The sequence below is a fragment of the Microtus oregoni genome, unplaced genomic scaffold, assembly GCF_018167655.1.
Source record: "Microtus oregoni isolate MIOR12 unplaced genomic scaffold, Mior012 000067F_ref0000223, whole genome shotgun sequence".
NCBI classification, from domain to species: domain Eukaryota; kingdom Metazoa; phylum Chordata; class Mammalia; order Rodentia; family Cricetidae; genus Microtus; species Microtus oregoni.
The window spans coordinates 6,800,022-6,816,316 of record NW_024543974.1 but is presented as its reverse complement, the minus strand read 5'-3'; the positions used below and the strand labels follow the sequence as shown (position 1 = coordinate 6,816,316).

General features: G+C 36.5%; 1 protein-coding gene across 1 annotated transcript; it reads right to left on the bottom strand.

Annotated features, from left to right (window-relative positions):
• Positions 1 to 7,767: 7,767 nt before the first annotated feature.
• LOC121440447 (zinc finger and BTB domain-containing protein 44-like) lies at positions 7,768 to 9,752 on the bottom strand. The gene is given in 3 exon segments (XM_041641204.1): positions 7,768 to 8,071; positions 8,074 to 9,211; positions 9,213 to 9,752. Coding segments are annotated over 3 exon segments (1,848 nt in total). The 5' UTR covers positions 9,687 to 9,752; the 3' UTR covers positions 7,768 to 7,835.
• Between the last annotated feature and the right edge of the window lie 6,543 nt (positions 9,753 to 16,295).

The window sequence follows — 16,295 nt, the reverse complement described above, 5'->3', positions numbered from 1 at the left end:
TAGTCCATTATCATCATGCCAAAAAATATGGAAGAAAGCACGGCAGTACCCAGGCAGACATGGTTCTGGAGAGGTAGCTGAGAGTTCACATCCCGTACATCAAACAGAAGGAGGAGAGTGAGACACTGGGCCTAGCTTGAGCATTTGAGACCTCAAAACTTACCCCAGAGCCACACTTTCACAACTTGTTCAATAATGTCTCAACTCCTAATAGTACTACTCCCTAGGAGCCTATGTAAAATATTTTCGTCCAACCACAGAATAGTGATTGCACTTTAATAGGAATTTCTGATAAGTCAGCATTTGGCTATTTTAAAAGAAATTGCATGATTATATATGCCACACATATATTAATTTTACTGTCTATAAAAATCATTAGGATCAGTGTGTATAAACTTCATGGTGTATCCCTTATATCTATATCATTCTTCAATGTAATAAAATATATTTTAAAGGACGTAACCATATATAGGTGAATAAAGATATATTTTAGTTTAAAGATAGAAGTACTTTAAGAATTAAATATTATAAATTGAAAAGTGATTATAATAGCTTATCCCCAGATTAGAAGTGTTAGACATGGGGTTTCCAGACTTGTAAAGTATAAAACTAATATACCATTAAAAACAGTAAGAACACATTTTAAAAATCAGTGAAAATCAAGTTTCTTTCAAATTCTGAGAACAAGCCAACCAATCAACAATTTTAGAAATGTCTCTTCACAAAAGATGGTTGAATCTCTGAAAAAAATGTGTACTCTTGCATTTATACCCACTGTAGCCTCAGCCTCTTTTTCTGTATATTTATTGTAGCTTTGAAAATGAGCAACCGTGTTTTTTCAGTTTTAGTGAGAAATAGAGCTCCATCAGTCAATGTAAAGTGCAGAAGAAGCTTGGAAATCATCAACAAACATCATAGTAAAGAAATTGTCACTATTAGATATTTTGACAGCTCCTTGGAAAAAGTCTCTTCCACTGGGACCATAGTTATTTAACTTAACTCTGAATTCATTGTTTGAAGAATATTCTCTCCAAGACCTTTGACATTTGTCTCTCTATCTCTCATACACACATACACACATGCACACACACACACACACACACACACATTCATACAGGCACACTCACACAGAGGCACACACACAAGTGCACACACACACACACACACACACACACACACCAAAAAGCAAAGAAAACAGTCACCAAAACAAAAATAAGTTTTATTACTTAAAATCTTAGCTGCCTTAAATGGTGATACTCTTCAACAATGGTAAAAGCATAATATTTAAATGCAAGATAATAAAGATTATGAATAAAATTTTCATAAAAGATAATTAAAGATTTGCAGTGTGACTGTACTAGGCTGTAATTATATTCAGTAAACTTTTTTAAAATGGTACTTCTTTCTTGACTTTAGATCACCTTAAGATTCAGTGCAACCATAAAGTGATTGATGGCAGAGCTTTAAACTATTAGAGTATTGAAGGCATACATTAAGATATAGACAGAAAACCTTGACAAAAAGTGAACTAGACATCATTTCGTGTCATCCCAGAAAATCCACTCAATCACAAGCATAACAAAATGGCAAATTTAGAGCAATTTTTTCAAGAAATATATTCTTTATGGGAATAAGCCAGGGATGTCACAATGTGACCAAGTGGGAAAAACTGCATGGAAATTACAGTATGATTTCTATGTTCACCATTTATGATTTTATAGGATATTCAATTTTCAATGGAAAATATAAAAAGTGAAATAGCTAATCATAACTCAGGAGCAATCAAATAAAGGAGCTCATAAGAAATACCTCTTGAAATTCTATTAATATATAACTAGTCAAAGATGTTGTAGTGTTTAAATATGTTCATAGCATTAAAGGAAATCCTTGTCCAAAAACACAGACACAAATTCATAATAATCAACAGTATTAGACATGGAGAAATGTAGGTCAAAATCACAATGAGATACAACTTTAAAATCATGTGGATGTTACCATGGTTGGTATCAATTTTCTGCCTGACAGAATTTATAATCAGCTAACTGATGGGCATTTGGTCATGCCAATAATTCTAATAATAATTGAGGTGTGATGATTGAGCCAATATTGGTGGCATCCTTTCATTGGTGGAATAATCTGGAAAGTAATGACAGAGAATGGGAGCTCAGCACCAGTATATATTCTTCCTTCTCTCCTACTTGATTATTGGTGTGAGGTGATCAGCTCCTTCACACTCCTAATGCTTTGACACTTCGACTTCCCTACTATGATTGTGCTCTAGAGTAGTGAACCAAAATAACTCATTTTTCCTTAAATTGTATTTGTCAACACATTTTATTAGATCAGAAACATAGAACCTAAAATATGTGCCTACTAAGAGAATAACAAAAATCAGGCCAGGTGTGGAGGCTCTCTTATTATCTCAGCACATGCAAGAATGAGAAAGAGTATGACTGCATGGTTTAGGTAAGCCTAGAATACTTTGTGAATTCAAGGTCACTCTTGCGCTGAACAGTGAGACTCTGTCCCAGATAATAGAAGAAATAATGTCAGTGAGGATATGGCAACATTGCAAACATCACACACTATTAATGAGAATTTGTTAAGAAAAACTTGAAGTAAGTTAAATTTAGCTGAGTTTATTTGCTCAAATTTATGAACCAGTAGAATTTCTTAGAGTTTTAGGAAGAAACAAGAATAAGGGATACTTCCAGTATTGACAATGAAGTCACACATAGAAACCACTTGTCTGGCTATGGTTAAGCATTTACCTCATAAAGCCACGGACTGATTATTTAGCAACCTGTAAACCATTGAAAATGTAATATGATGGTTGAAATCAAGATACAGGTAACAGGAAAATGTTCTACATTGGCTGTAATAGGAACTCAAAGAGAAAGAGTCATGCAAGTTTAGCTAATGTAATAAAGATACAACATGGAAGATATTTTGAAAATAATCTGACATTTTCTTTTAAACATGTTTAAGTTTCCATAAGTTTGAAAAACCCTATTTCTACGTATCTACCTAAAATTCCTGCTTTACTCCACACAATGATGTGTAAATCAGTATTTCTTGCAGCAATATTTTTAATAAAAAAAGTTTACAAATCTCAGTTATTTATCACCTACCTGATATATATATATATATATATGTGTGTGTGTGTGTGTGTGTGTGTGTGTGTGTATGTATGTATGTATATATATATGTGTGTGTGTGTGTATATAATGTATATATATAATGGTACAGTCATCAAATATAATATTCAACGAAAAGTGGCAAAGTTATAGCAAAATGCAGTATAAATGACACCTGAAGGCAACATAGTGTATTGTGTCATTTTTGTCTTCACAGAAGAAAACAGTACATACAGGTGATCACTTGAAAATCTTGAAAGAAAAGGTAAATATGAAGTGACCGTGAATGGAATAAAGTTTTATTCTAGGGTGATGGAAATTACTTACAATTTAAAAATGATGATTGCTGAATTTCTTATTTTTTGATTATGGATTATTATGATGATACTGAAAGTTCAACATGGGTTGAATATACTGAAACTATGAATTTTATAGTAAGTGAATTGTCTTATTAAAAAGCTATTGAAGTGGTAAGATGGATTAAACGGCTTTTAAATACTTACTTAAATTTGGTAAATTCTCCTATTTTGTGTGTATTGAACTTGACCCAACCAGTGCCAGTTGCACAGTTGGTGAAAATAACTTGTGAGAAATTAAGCCCAGTGAAGCACAGTATGTTTCCAGAAATGATTTAGGACAAAACATTTTCATATTTTAATGCATTTAAATTGTGCAATAATTTCTGTAAACCAAATAAAAGCACTGGGAAGATATCCCATTGGGTAATATGATTTGGTACTTCTGTTGAACACCTAATGTTGTATCCCCAGCATTCACATAAAATCAGATTTGATGAAAATCTTTGGAAACTTCAGATCAGAGAAAAATATGTTTGGGATTTAACTGGCCAGTGAATAAGCCTGAATCATTTAGTTCTATGTTCAGAAAGAGAGACCCTGTCTCAGAAAACAAGGCATGATGGAAGGGGATATCAAAATTGTGCAGGGGCAAACCCAGCTACAAACAAACCAACAGTTTTAAGAAACAAATTAGGATCTTCACAAACTATGGTTTGTTTCAGAATGTTTTATTTCCTGCTTCAATCACACCACCTTTTCAATTCTGAAGTAAGCAAAATAGGCAAGAATATCTGTACTAAATATACAACAACTACATGACTATTCCATTACTTTTAGTATATTGGATAGTGTATACAGTGTAATTGAAGTTGGCAAACAGCTAAAAGAAATTAAAATGCAAAATTACTGGGAATTTTCAGGAATAAATGGTTTGTTCTCATGTAGTTTCCTGTGTAGTCTAGGAAAAATTGATGTTATATCAGCACTAATTACATGCTTTAAAGAACTTATATCATTTTTAAGACAAGAAATTGATCATTCTGGGACTTAGTTTACCAAACTTTAGGCATCAATATATCAAAATTCCACCAGAGGAAGCATTGTTGATAAGTTCTTTACTATATTCCATTTGCAAATAAATCTATATGTGGATTAAAACACTTACTGGTAGAGCAAAAAGAAAATTTAATTAAGATTAATTCATCTCAAAGGACTAATTCTGGATACTAGGTAGGGTCTCCTGATTCCTTCAGATAATAAATACTCTATTACATGATGGCATATCAGGTTAAAGAAAAGAAGAAGAGAAAGGGTACATTTGTGAAAATATTATGGGACCTTCAGGTTTTACTTTTTGTTTCCTTTTCAGTAATCCAATGTATATTAATGAACTGATGAACTGTGTCATAGAATTCCTCAAGAACAAAAGGGATTTTTTTTTACTAAACAGATATTATATATATATATATATATATATGCAAAGACAGATCAAAAAAAAATTAAATAATTTTTCAAAAAAAAAACAAAAAACAAAAAAATAAATAAATAATTTTTCAAAAAAAACAAAAAAAATTAAATAATTTTTCAAAAAAAAACAAAAAAAATTAAATAATTTTTCAAAAAAAACAACAAAAAAATTAAATAATTTTTCAAAAAAAACAACAAAAAAAATTAAATAATTTTTCAAAAAAAAAACAAAGACAGATCATATATGTCAGAAAATGTAAATACAACAAACCCAGTCTGATTAATGTGTTGCCCCTAAGTGAAGAATAGGTATTACTTGTTTTCAAGTTCTTGGCCAATGATGTCCCATCAAGCCTGAACCATAACAGATCATTGCCATCACTCCTGGTTCCTCTCTAGAACTTGATGGTAAGACCCTGTAATTTAAGATACCACATTCTTGAGTCATATAACATAGAGAAATCAAGCTGGCAATGTCCAGGAAGCTTGATCCCTGCTGTCTAATTATCACATTGCTGAAAAGTGATATGTATACTACCAAAAGAAAAAAATCATCATTGTCTGTACTAAGTTGTGAACTTCAAGAACTGTAACAATTACTGGCCTGACAAGGCATATCCCATTGTACAATAATGGCACAAATATCACAGGAGTAACTAACTACTTTATTACTGGATAAAATGACTACAATAAAAGATGAAACCAGTATGTGACACAATTATCAGTCTGAGAATCTGTGGCCAAATAGTTCATGAATTTTAGGGGGAAAACTGTTATTTTTCCAAAGGGGCATAATGTTAAACCAATTCCTAACGACTTATCATTATACCTATAGGTGAAGGTAACTCAAAAAGCATAAGAGCAATTTCTATTTGAACTACATGATGATTAACACAGAGACCTACAACTAGCTAAGGTGCAGAGAATAGTTGACTGAATAATATCTTTTCTGATGGGTCAGAAATCATTACCATAGAGAGGATCGAAATATTGTTTGAGTCAGAGATAGTGGGTAACCATAAGGGAAAATTTTATTCCAGTCATAGTAGGACAGCTATGCACACAGTGGTTGTGATATCTTATACAAAACCTGTGCAAGCTTAAACAAGACCAAATCCCATCATAGAGAGGGGCAGGGAATTCATTCCCTAGATGAGGAGCTACTGGCAATTCTTATTTGCTGGGAATGAAAGTTTATTTAAAATTATAGTTCCTAATAAATTGATGATATTCTACAGTAAATTCATAATGCATGAATATTTGTGCTGTATATTGACCTTGATAGAAAAAAAAATAAGACTTAGTTGGTCAGTAAGCAAGGGGAGCAAATTTGTTGGGAAAGATAAGCTGAATATGATCAAAACATATTAAAAAGTTCCCAAAGGGGGGCTGGAGAGATGGCTCAGTGGTTAAGAGCATTGCCTGCTCTTCCAAAGGTCGTGAGTTCAATTCCCAGCAACCACATGGTGGCTCACAACCATCTGTAATGAGGTCTGGTGCACTCTTCTGGCCTGCAGGCATACACACAGATAGAGTACTGTATACATAATAAATAAAAAAAAGTTCCCAAAGAATTAATAAAAATAAATAATTAAAAATAGATGTTTATCACATTAGTAGTTGCTATTATATGTTCTTTACAGAAAAGATATATTTTATTTTTCAAATCTATCACATTTCTACCATTTACCTTAAAATTGTGATTTTTTTATAATTTTCCTATTAAAGCATTGATATGAAATATTTGAGACAAAATATTAGTATTATTACCTTACTTTCTATTCAAATAAGTATGTTAGGATCTTGCTTTATTTCTAATGTTTGTATAATTTTAGGATAATTATTTTTCCTTTATTTTTGTTAATAAAATGTAGACAGTAAACATTCCTGCTTGGATAGCTTCTAGGCTTATATAAAATATAGAGAGAAATCATTTAGGAAAGTGCTTATCAATTAACTAATAATACAAATGATCAACATTGCTGTTATTAGATGTTCATTATTCTTTCTTATTCAAAAGCTCCTTTTTTTTTAAGAAGGTAGCCTCAAAACAGAATTCTTTTATTTTGTCCCAAACAGCACAGCATAAACATCCCCAACAATACATAAACCTATATATAAAATATAGAATATCTTCAATATTTTTCTTTTATATGGCAGCACAATAGTATATGCAAGTGAAAGTACTGTTGATGGGACAATAGGACACTTATCTGGGCAATGTCCTAGTTAGCCAGGTATCAGCATTCAAAGGCCAGGTAAACATTCATTCTAGTAAGAAAAACAGTATTAAAACAATTCCTATAAAGCTGGGGTATACATACCTCATTCTGTACCCTGGCCATTCCATGCACAGCCTGACTTCTCTCAATCACACCTCTTAGCCTTTGGAGTGGTACTATAAAGGTACAGGAAATGCCTGCCCGATACCAATTTTTCACCATGAAAATTCATAATGGCTTAAAAAAAGAATATGCTGGATTTCAAAAGTTATTTACCTTCATTTGAAAAAATTACCATAAATACTTCCAAAACTACAGGGTTTATAACACCCTGCATCTAGGAGTAAACATTTACTTAGGCATTGTCAAATTCTGTTTACTAACTTCCCATGAGCCCTCTTATCTCAGGAAAGTCAACAATAACCTGGTTTCTTCTGTATCTGCTGCTGCCCACTTTAACAATGGGAAGAATTGCCATGTTTGAAATCAGCTGCTTCTCTTTAACTCTCAGAGTTTATATTCTGTTTCAATGTTACCTTATTGTATACATACAGAAGCAATCTCTCAGCTATGAAAAAACAAAAACAAAGCAACCCTCCAATTTCAGGGCTTACAAAGGGCACCCTTCTTTGTTTGAAAAGTTAACTTTAAACATTAAAGACCAAGCACAGGCACTTTCCAAAAACCAAAACCAAGGCCAAATCACAAAATTACTCGATAGTTATAGAAGACAGCTCTGACTTTGGGGGGTCATCTTGGGTGGCCTCAGCATGAGCACTGGTCTTTGGCTGGTCTTGCACATCCTCCTCCTTCTCTGCAAGCCCACCAAGAGACCCCAAAGGGAAAGAACTTTCACAATTCTGGGTTGAGGAGACCTGTGAAATCACAGGCATTTGAACAGAAGAGTTGCTTTCAAAAGTGTTTTCTCCAAGATCATACTGAACAGAGTCTCTTCTTGCTCCTGGTTTAAGTAGTCCGACACTAAGAAATCACTGCTCTGGAAGTAGTTTGCTAGCTCTGATGCTTCATGGTTCAGACTCCTCAGGTGCACGATTAAATTTCCAGAGTTGGTGAACATGGCGCCACATGTTTTGCACTCGTAAATCCGAGGCTTGCGGATAATGTGCCGGGAAATCCTCATATGGTGTTTATATTCCCCGAAGGAAGTGAAAGTGGCACTACATATCTGGCACCGGAAACAGCTTTTACCTTCATGCTTTAGGCGATGCATCTTTAGCGAGTAAGCCCTGGTGAACTTTTTTCCACAGCGGTCACACTGAAATGGTTTAATTCCTGAGTGGATAAGCATGTGCTGTTTTAGGTTCTGAATACGGGTGAATCGAACCCCACAGGTTGGACATTGAAAAGGTCTGTCTGGACCATTTGGACTTGGTCGTTCTGTACTGCTGGTAGAAGGAGCAATGTAGAGTTGGTAGGGATACTGAACATTTTCCAATCTGTCGTCATCGTCTGCATGAGCATTGGTGCTAGAAGTGCTTTGAAGTGTAGGCAACCCCTCTGTAACTCCTTCATCTACTGAGCCTATAGAGGAAGACTGTGGACTAATCAGAAGGTCCTCTTGAACTGGCTCACTTCCCGGCACTGTCTGCTGATCACTCAGTGAGCTCTGAGACGCACTGACAGGCTGGGACACTTCCTCATGGACTTCCTCATCACTTAATCTTTCTACTTTGACCTGCACAACTTCTTCTGTACCTAGAGGCAAGGTAGCTTTTGTGCTCTCACAAGTCACGTAGTCAGTCACTCTTCTACCTGCCTCAGATGGGTCAGGCAACTCTAAAGTCCGGGTATTTTCTGTCTGCTTTGCTTTCTCAGGCTGAATCCTTCGATCAATTCCAAAAGGGAAAGTCCATGGAAAAGCTAAGGAAGAGTCAACTGGCTGATTTCTATTATCTGCATAGGAAGTTGAGGAATTCAATACCTGGGGTGAACTTGTTTGTGTGCTACATTTTACAGGACTCTCGGGAGACATCACAATGTAGCTTTTGCATTTCCTCCGGGATTCTTGGCAGACAGGAATGGTCCTTTCCACAACACTGCACTCTGAAGACACTGGAGAAATACTTTCCATCTCGAGAAGTAAAATTGCAATTAGAACTATTTTCTTGCCCAGCATCTAGACCCTTTTCTGGTTGGCTATTGGGTGTATTCCACAAAATACTAGATTTCATGAACTCTGAACAGGTACTAGCAACACTAAACATTTGCATATAGCTGGCTGCAGCTAGAACATCAATAATATTTTCTGTATTAATTGACAGAGTGGCTGTGTAAGCGTATTCTAAAAGAGGTATAAAGCCAGTCACTGTAACATGATGAAGATCTAACACATTTTTGTTCTCATCCTCTGCTTGGCCCACAAGTTTTGTGCGAAAGAAATCACTGCAAGCTGCTAGTACCACTTTATGAGCCCGGAAGATTTTATCCTGGACACGAATAGTGATATCACAAAAATGTCCATCATTTCGTAACATATTTAGTTTTCCCAGCATTTCCTGGCTGTGGGAAGAGGAGCTGTGAGTAAATGTTTTCACACCCATCTTTTTTTTCCTCTTCTACTGATGCTCTTCAAGGATGCAATCAATCAGAAATGTCCTGCGGGTGGCGGTGCGGGGTCCGGAGGCCTGCTCCTGCTCCTACTCCTCCTCCCCGCCTGGCTGAGGCGGCGAGGTGGCGGCAGCGCCGGCAATCGCGGGGGGAGGGGGCGGAGCGCGGGGCTGGCTCCTCTCCTCCCCCGGGAGGCTCAGGGGACCCTATCTCGGGCCGCCGCACCTAGGCCAGTGTGCAGCCTGGAACTGGGCGCTCATGGCGGCGCCGCTTGCCCGCGTGCCCGCGAGGTGTGAGAGTACGAGTTGCGGGGAGGAGAGCGCCCGGCGCCCGCGGAACCTGAGAGGAGGAGCTAGGGGCCCAGCCCGCGGCGCGCGGGCTGACATTGGGGGCCGATGCTGAGGGCGGGCGACGGCTTGCGCTGGCCCGGCAGGGCGGGGTGGGGAAGGGGAAAGGGACTGAGGGGAGGGGAGGGGAGGCTGGGAGGGAGCCGCCGCAGCGCGCGTGTGGGCCGGCGCCGCCGTCACAAAAGCTCCTTTTTATAACATGACCAAATAGGTCTCAAAAGTTCTAAGTTTTGAAACTGGTTCATTATCATTGTTGATGTATGAGTTGGACTGCTTATGGTTCCAATGATCTAAATTATTTGAGGTGGGAAATGACATTCAATAGTTCCTTTCTCCCTATTTATTTATTCTTTAGGTTTTTATTATATATTGTCATTTATTTGTCAATATTTGCAAAATTTATAAAAATAAATTTGTATATAAAGTTATTGTTTCATTGACAGTCTATATTGGATATATTTACTTTGACATTTCCTGAAATGTCACCATGACAAGAACCAAGTGCATGTAATCTGAATGTGAGGTCAGAGGTAATTTTCAAAAGTTGGTTCTCTCTACCTGGGACTGAGCTCAGGTTGTCAGACTTGGCAACAGGTACCTTTCCTTTTTTTTTTTTTTTTTTTTTTGGAATTTTTTTTATTGAGAAAAAAAAAGTTTCCTCCTCCTCCCAGCCTCTCATTTCCCTCCCCCTCCTCCCGCACTTCTCCCCTCCCCCCACTCCTCTCCCCCTCCCTCTCCAGTCCAAAGAGCAGTCAGGGTTCCCTGCACTGTGGAAAGTTCAAGAACCTCCCTGCTCCGTCCATGTCTAGGAAGGTGAACATCTAAACTGGCCAGGCTCTCACAAAGCCAGAACATGAAGTAGGATCAAAACCCCGTGCCATTGTCCTTGGCTTCTCATCAGCCCTCATTGTTTGCCATGTACCTTTACCTTTTAAACTTCTCATAAGTGCCCATAATCTGTAACTGGAACTGTTATGAAGCTATGTTTTTTTTTTTAATCATGTTACTTCAACTAAAAATTTTCATGGAGAATATTTAATCTTCTCTTGTTTTATTTCATTTTACTTTTCATTGTAGCTTGATACTCATTATAAGCTGTTCCTTTAACAACTCAATTTTGTTTTTAAAGAATGATTGCTTTCTTTGTTGGAAGCTTACTTTGATGTCTGCTCAAAATGATTTGCCATTTGGGTGTTTTACAATAATTTTCTCAAATAAGAAATATACTAGAGCTAGGTAGCCTGATCAACTGAGTTAGTTCCAGGACAGCCAGGGATGTTACACAGGGAAACACCATCTCAAAAACTAAGCACATCAAACAAAAAATGCAAGCAAACAACAATAATAAAAAGGATTATTTTATAAATATTTTGCTTTAAAAAAAGTTCTATAATGCCACAAATCACACAAGTGAACATGCCAGACTTGCCATTCTGGTATGAGTGAAACTGAAGAATTGTCCATGTTTTCGAAAACTCAGAGATCTGAATTTTATTTTAATGTCCTTGCTTCATTTTCCATTGCTTTCAAACATCACAAATGAGTTTTTTTTCCCTTTTGGATGGTAAAGGATGTTCTGTTTTGCAGAAAATTGTGATACCATAAATTATTCTCTAAACACACTATGCTATCCAGTAGAAAGCTATCCATCCTTATAATGGACATGAAAACACTTGCAAGATGTTAAAGGAGGGATAGCTGTTTTAGGTCACATCTCATATCTCTTCAAATGTCTTCCTCTCTCTAGTATAGAGTTCTCTCCAGGCATCATACACTAAGAACTTTACGAAGACCAAAAGAATAAAAGGTGATGAGGTATTGTGTAAAGTTTCACCTAAAAAAATCAGGATAGACTAAATTTTCTGTTGTAGATTTTTATTTGTTTCAGTTGTAAATTCATGCTGGAAAAAAATTCCACTTTAGCCATATCATGACTCAACACACACACACACACACACACACACACACACACTCACACACACACACACACACACACAGAGAGAGAGAGAGAGAGAGAGAGAGAGAGAGAGAGAGAGAGAGAGATTATTGGCTTTACAAAAAGAAGGAAGAATTCCTTTAAATTGTTTGTGAATCTAAATGTAAGTGTACAGCAAGGCATGGTGGATAATAAGTTGTATAAACAAGTGAGTTAATAAAATGAATCATTTTGCCTAGTTGTCTGAGAATATCACCTGCCAGCAGACATCCTTGAAGTCCTATTACAAAAAGTAAAAATGGAAAAGAAAGTTGTGACTCCCCCCCTACAAACTTCAAAATATGCAAAAGGTCTAGAAAGATTGATTCAGCAAGAGCACTTGATGTGCAAGCATGTGGATCCACGTAAAGTGATAAAATCCATAGGAGACCGTACAATTATAAAATTTAACAGAATGGAGGTAGACGAATTGATAGAACTTCTTGGCTGCCAACCTGGGTCTAGGTTCAGTGAAATGCTATAGCTTGTTGAATTAAAGTGGGAAAATGACACCTGGCATTTATCTGTAGGCTGTGATTGCACTGCAGCTGTTCAGAGTGCTCTAGGGCACACACACACACACACACACACACACACACACACAATTTTCCAATCATGCATGCTAAATTCTGTTATAAAGAAACGTGAGTACACTAACCTATTTTCTAAGACAAATTGTTCCTGAAAAGAACAAAACAAAACAACAACAACAACAAAAGAACATGAACTGATGAATATGTTAATTACTTGATCATAGCAACCATTGCATAATGTATTTTACAGTATAATGTCACACTGTACTTTTTTCCATGCAAACAGATTTTGTCTCATAAATCTTAGTAATCCTGGGAAGCAAGTAAACAGAACCAAATTATAAGAAGCCACATGTGCTTAAAGCACCTGTCTTGTTAGCTGTAATCAATGCATCCCACCTTCTGCTCACATTATTTAAGAAAATTATTTATGATTCATGCTAGAATTAAGGAAGTTTAAGTGGTATCAAATAAAATTCAAGTGTATATCTGATACTACTAAGCCTAAAATTATCACAAACCTACTCCTAAATGTTCAGATTTGGGGACAAGGTAAGTACAATTGGTAAAGCAATAGGTTACCACTCCTTTAATAAAAAATAGAAGCTCTCTACAATGCTCTCCTAAAAAATGGGTTCTTCTAGATTAAAATTACATATATATGGGTTATTTAAAATGTTCCATATACATACCAATTTATAAACTTTCCCCTCTTAATGTTCTTTATGAAATAATATATTTTTTATTTTTTTAATTTTTAAAAAATTTATTTATTTATTAAAGATTTCTGTCTCTTCCCAACCACCGCTTCCCATTTGCCTCTCCTCCCCCAATCAATTCCCCCTCCCTCGTCAGCCCAAAGAGCAATCAGGGTTCCCTGTCCTGTGGGAAGTCCAAGGACCTCCCACCTCCATCCAGGTCTAGTAAGGTGAGCATCCAAACTGCCTAGGCTCCCCCAAAGCCAGTACGTGCAATAGGATCAAAAACGCATTGCCATTGACCTTGAGTTCTCAGTAGTCCTTATTGTCCGCTATATTCAGCGAGTCCGGTTTTATCCCTGGCTTTTTCAGACCCAGGCCAGCTGGCCTTGGTGAGTTCCCCATAGAATGTCCCCATTGTCTCAGTGTGTGGGTGCACCCCTCATGGTCCTGAGTTCCTTGCTCCTGCTCTCTCTCTATCTGCTCCTGATTTGGACCTTGAGATTTCTGTCCGGTGCTCCAATATGGGTCTCTGTCTCTGTCTCCTTTCATCGCCTGATGAAGGTTAATTTCCAGGAGGATGCCTATATGTTTTTCTTTGGGTTCTCCTTATTTTGTTTCTCTAGGATCACTAATTAAGTGTGGTGGTTTCTCAGGAAATTCGGAATCAACCTACCCCTGGACCCAGCAATACCACTCTTGGGAATATACCCAAGAGAGGCCTTATCAAACAACAAAAGTATATGTTCTACTATGTTCATAGCAGCATTGTTTGTTATAGCCAGAACCTGGAAACAACCTAGATGCCCTTCAATGGAAGAATGGATGAAGAAAGTATGGAATATATACATATTAGAGTACTACTCAGCAGTAAAAAACAAGGACTTTGTGAATTTTGCATGCAAATGGATGGAAATAGAAAACACTATCCTGAGCGAGGTAAGCCAGACCCAAAAAGAGGAACATGGGATGTACTCACTCATATTTGAAATAACATTTTTTTAAAAAATAGATAATTAATAGTTTTAATATAATTTACATTTTTAAAACTTTTATATATTTTTCAATTTCCTATTTTTGCTTTTTAATATTGCTTTAATTGTATTATCATAAGGACACATTATAAAATTTTTCTGAACATATTTTACAAAATATTGTAAGGTTACAATAAATAAATGTGTTTTGTTGACATTGCCATTACAGATAAGTCATCACTCAGTTCTAAATATTCACTCTCCTACATTATCCTTCTCTATCTCTTCTGTCCCAAACTTGCTGGTCTCCTTTCTTTTTTGTAAATAGTGTCTTCTTTTCCTGTGACTTCATGGCATGAGTATTTCATTACTCTTATGTTTCAAAATCCTCACTATATTATGGTCTCTTTCACCTACCTACAACACTGTTTCTACTTTAATAAGTATAGGTACACACACACAAACACCACACACATATATGTATACATTTGTGTGTGTATATACATACATATATATATACATTATAAATAATATAATTTAATTTAAGTTGATTTAATGGTATGAGATAACATGCTCTATCTCTCTTTATGAGTCCAACTTTTTGTTTAGCGTAATTGTCTAGAGGAATACCTATTTACAACTGTATTACATTATTTCATTGTACATGAGGCTAGGGATAAACATTATGAGTGAGCTAATTCTGACCAAGGCAAATATCACAAGTTTTCTCTCATTTGTTGATGTTAGCTTTGATCTTTATGTAGTAATAAGTCCCGCCCCTTAGGGGGCGTGTTCGCCTCGGGCTAATGTTTACCTATAAATCTGGTGAGCATTCTCGCAGTGCTCACTTCTGCTTTCCTGTTCTCCAGGGTAATGGTGGTTCTGTAAGTCTATTTCCCCATTAAAGCTGCATTTTTACAATCTGTCTGCATTCGTTTATGCCGTTACATTTTGGCGTCCAATGTCAGGCTATTTTGCCCCCGCCCCAGCACAAGGGGCACAAGCTCAATCATTCCCAACCTTTGTGAGCAAGATTAACAACTGAAGCTCAGGCTTTAGAACAGTTGGTACAACAACAATTAGATGCTGGATATATAGAAGAATCTAACAGCCCCTGGAATTCTCCTGTATTTGTGGTTAAGAAAAAAATCAGGTAAATGGAGAATGGTGACAGATCTCAGGGCCATCAACAAGGTTATTCAACCTATGGGCCCTCTTAAATCTGGAATTCCTTTGACCTTTTTATTACCAAAAGGATGGCCTCTCATAGTTATTGATTTAAAGGATTGTTTTTTCACTCTACCTTTACAAAAAGAAGATAGAGAAAAATTTGCCTTCACAGTGTCTACTTACAAAAATTCTCAACCTTCAAGGAGGTTCCACTGGGCTGTCCTCCCCCAGGGTATGTTAAATAGCCCCTCCCTGTGCCAATATTATGTGAACCAACCATTGCAAACAATATGCAATAAACTTCCCAAATCTATAATATACAATTACATAAAGGACATTTTGTTATCCGATTCAAACATGGATACCTTGAACAGACTATTTGAAGAAATAAAGATATTTTACCTAAATGGGGATTGCAAATTGCTCCTGAAAAGATTCAGAAGGGAGATTCTGGTAATTATTTAGGTTATAAAATAGGTTTGGAAAAAATTAAGACAAAAAAGGCACAAATTGGGAGAGATCGCCTAAGGACACTTTTTTTTTTTTTTTTTTTGGTTTTTTGAGACAGGGTTTCTCTGTGGCTTTGGAGCCTGTCCTGGAACTACCTTTGTAGACCAGGTTGGTCTCGAACTCACAGAGATCTGCCTGCCTCTGCCTACTGAGTGCTCGGATTAAAGGCGTGCGCCACCACTGCCTGCCTACGAACTCTTAATGACTTTTAAAGACTGTTAGGAAACATTTCCAGTCTACAAACAGCTATTGGGATAACACCTGATCTAATAATTCATTTGAACAAAACCTTGGATGGTGATAAAGATTTAAACAGTCCCAGAGAATTAACAGCTCAAGCAAAAAGGAACTGACAATGATTTAGGAAAAATTACAACAGGCACATGTGGACAGAG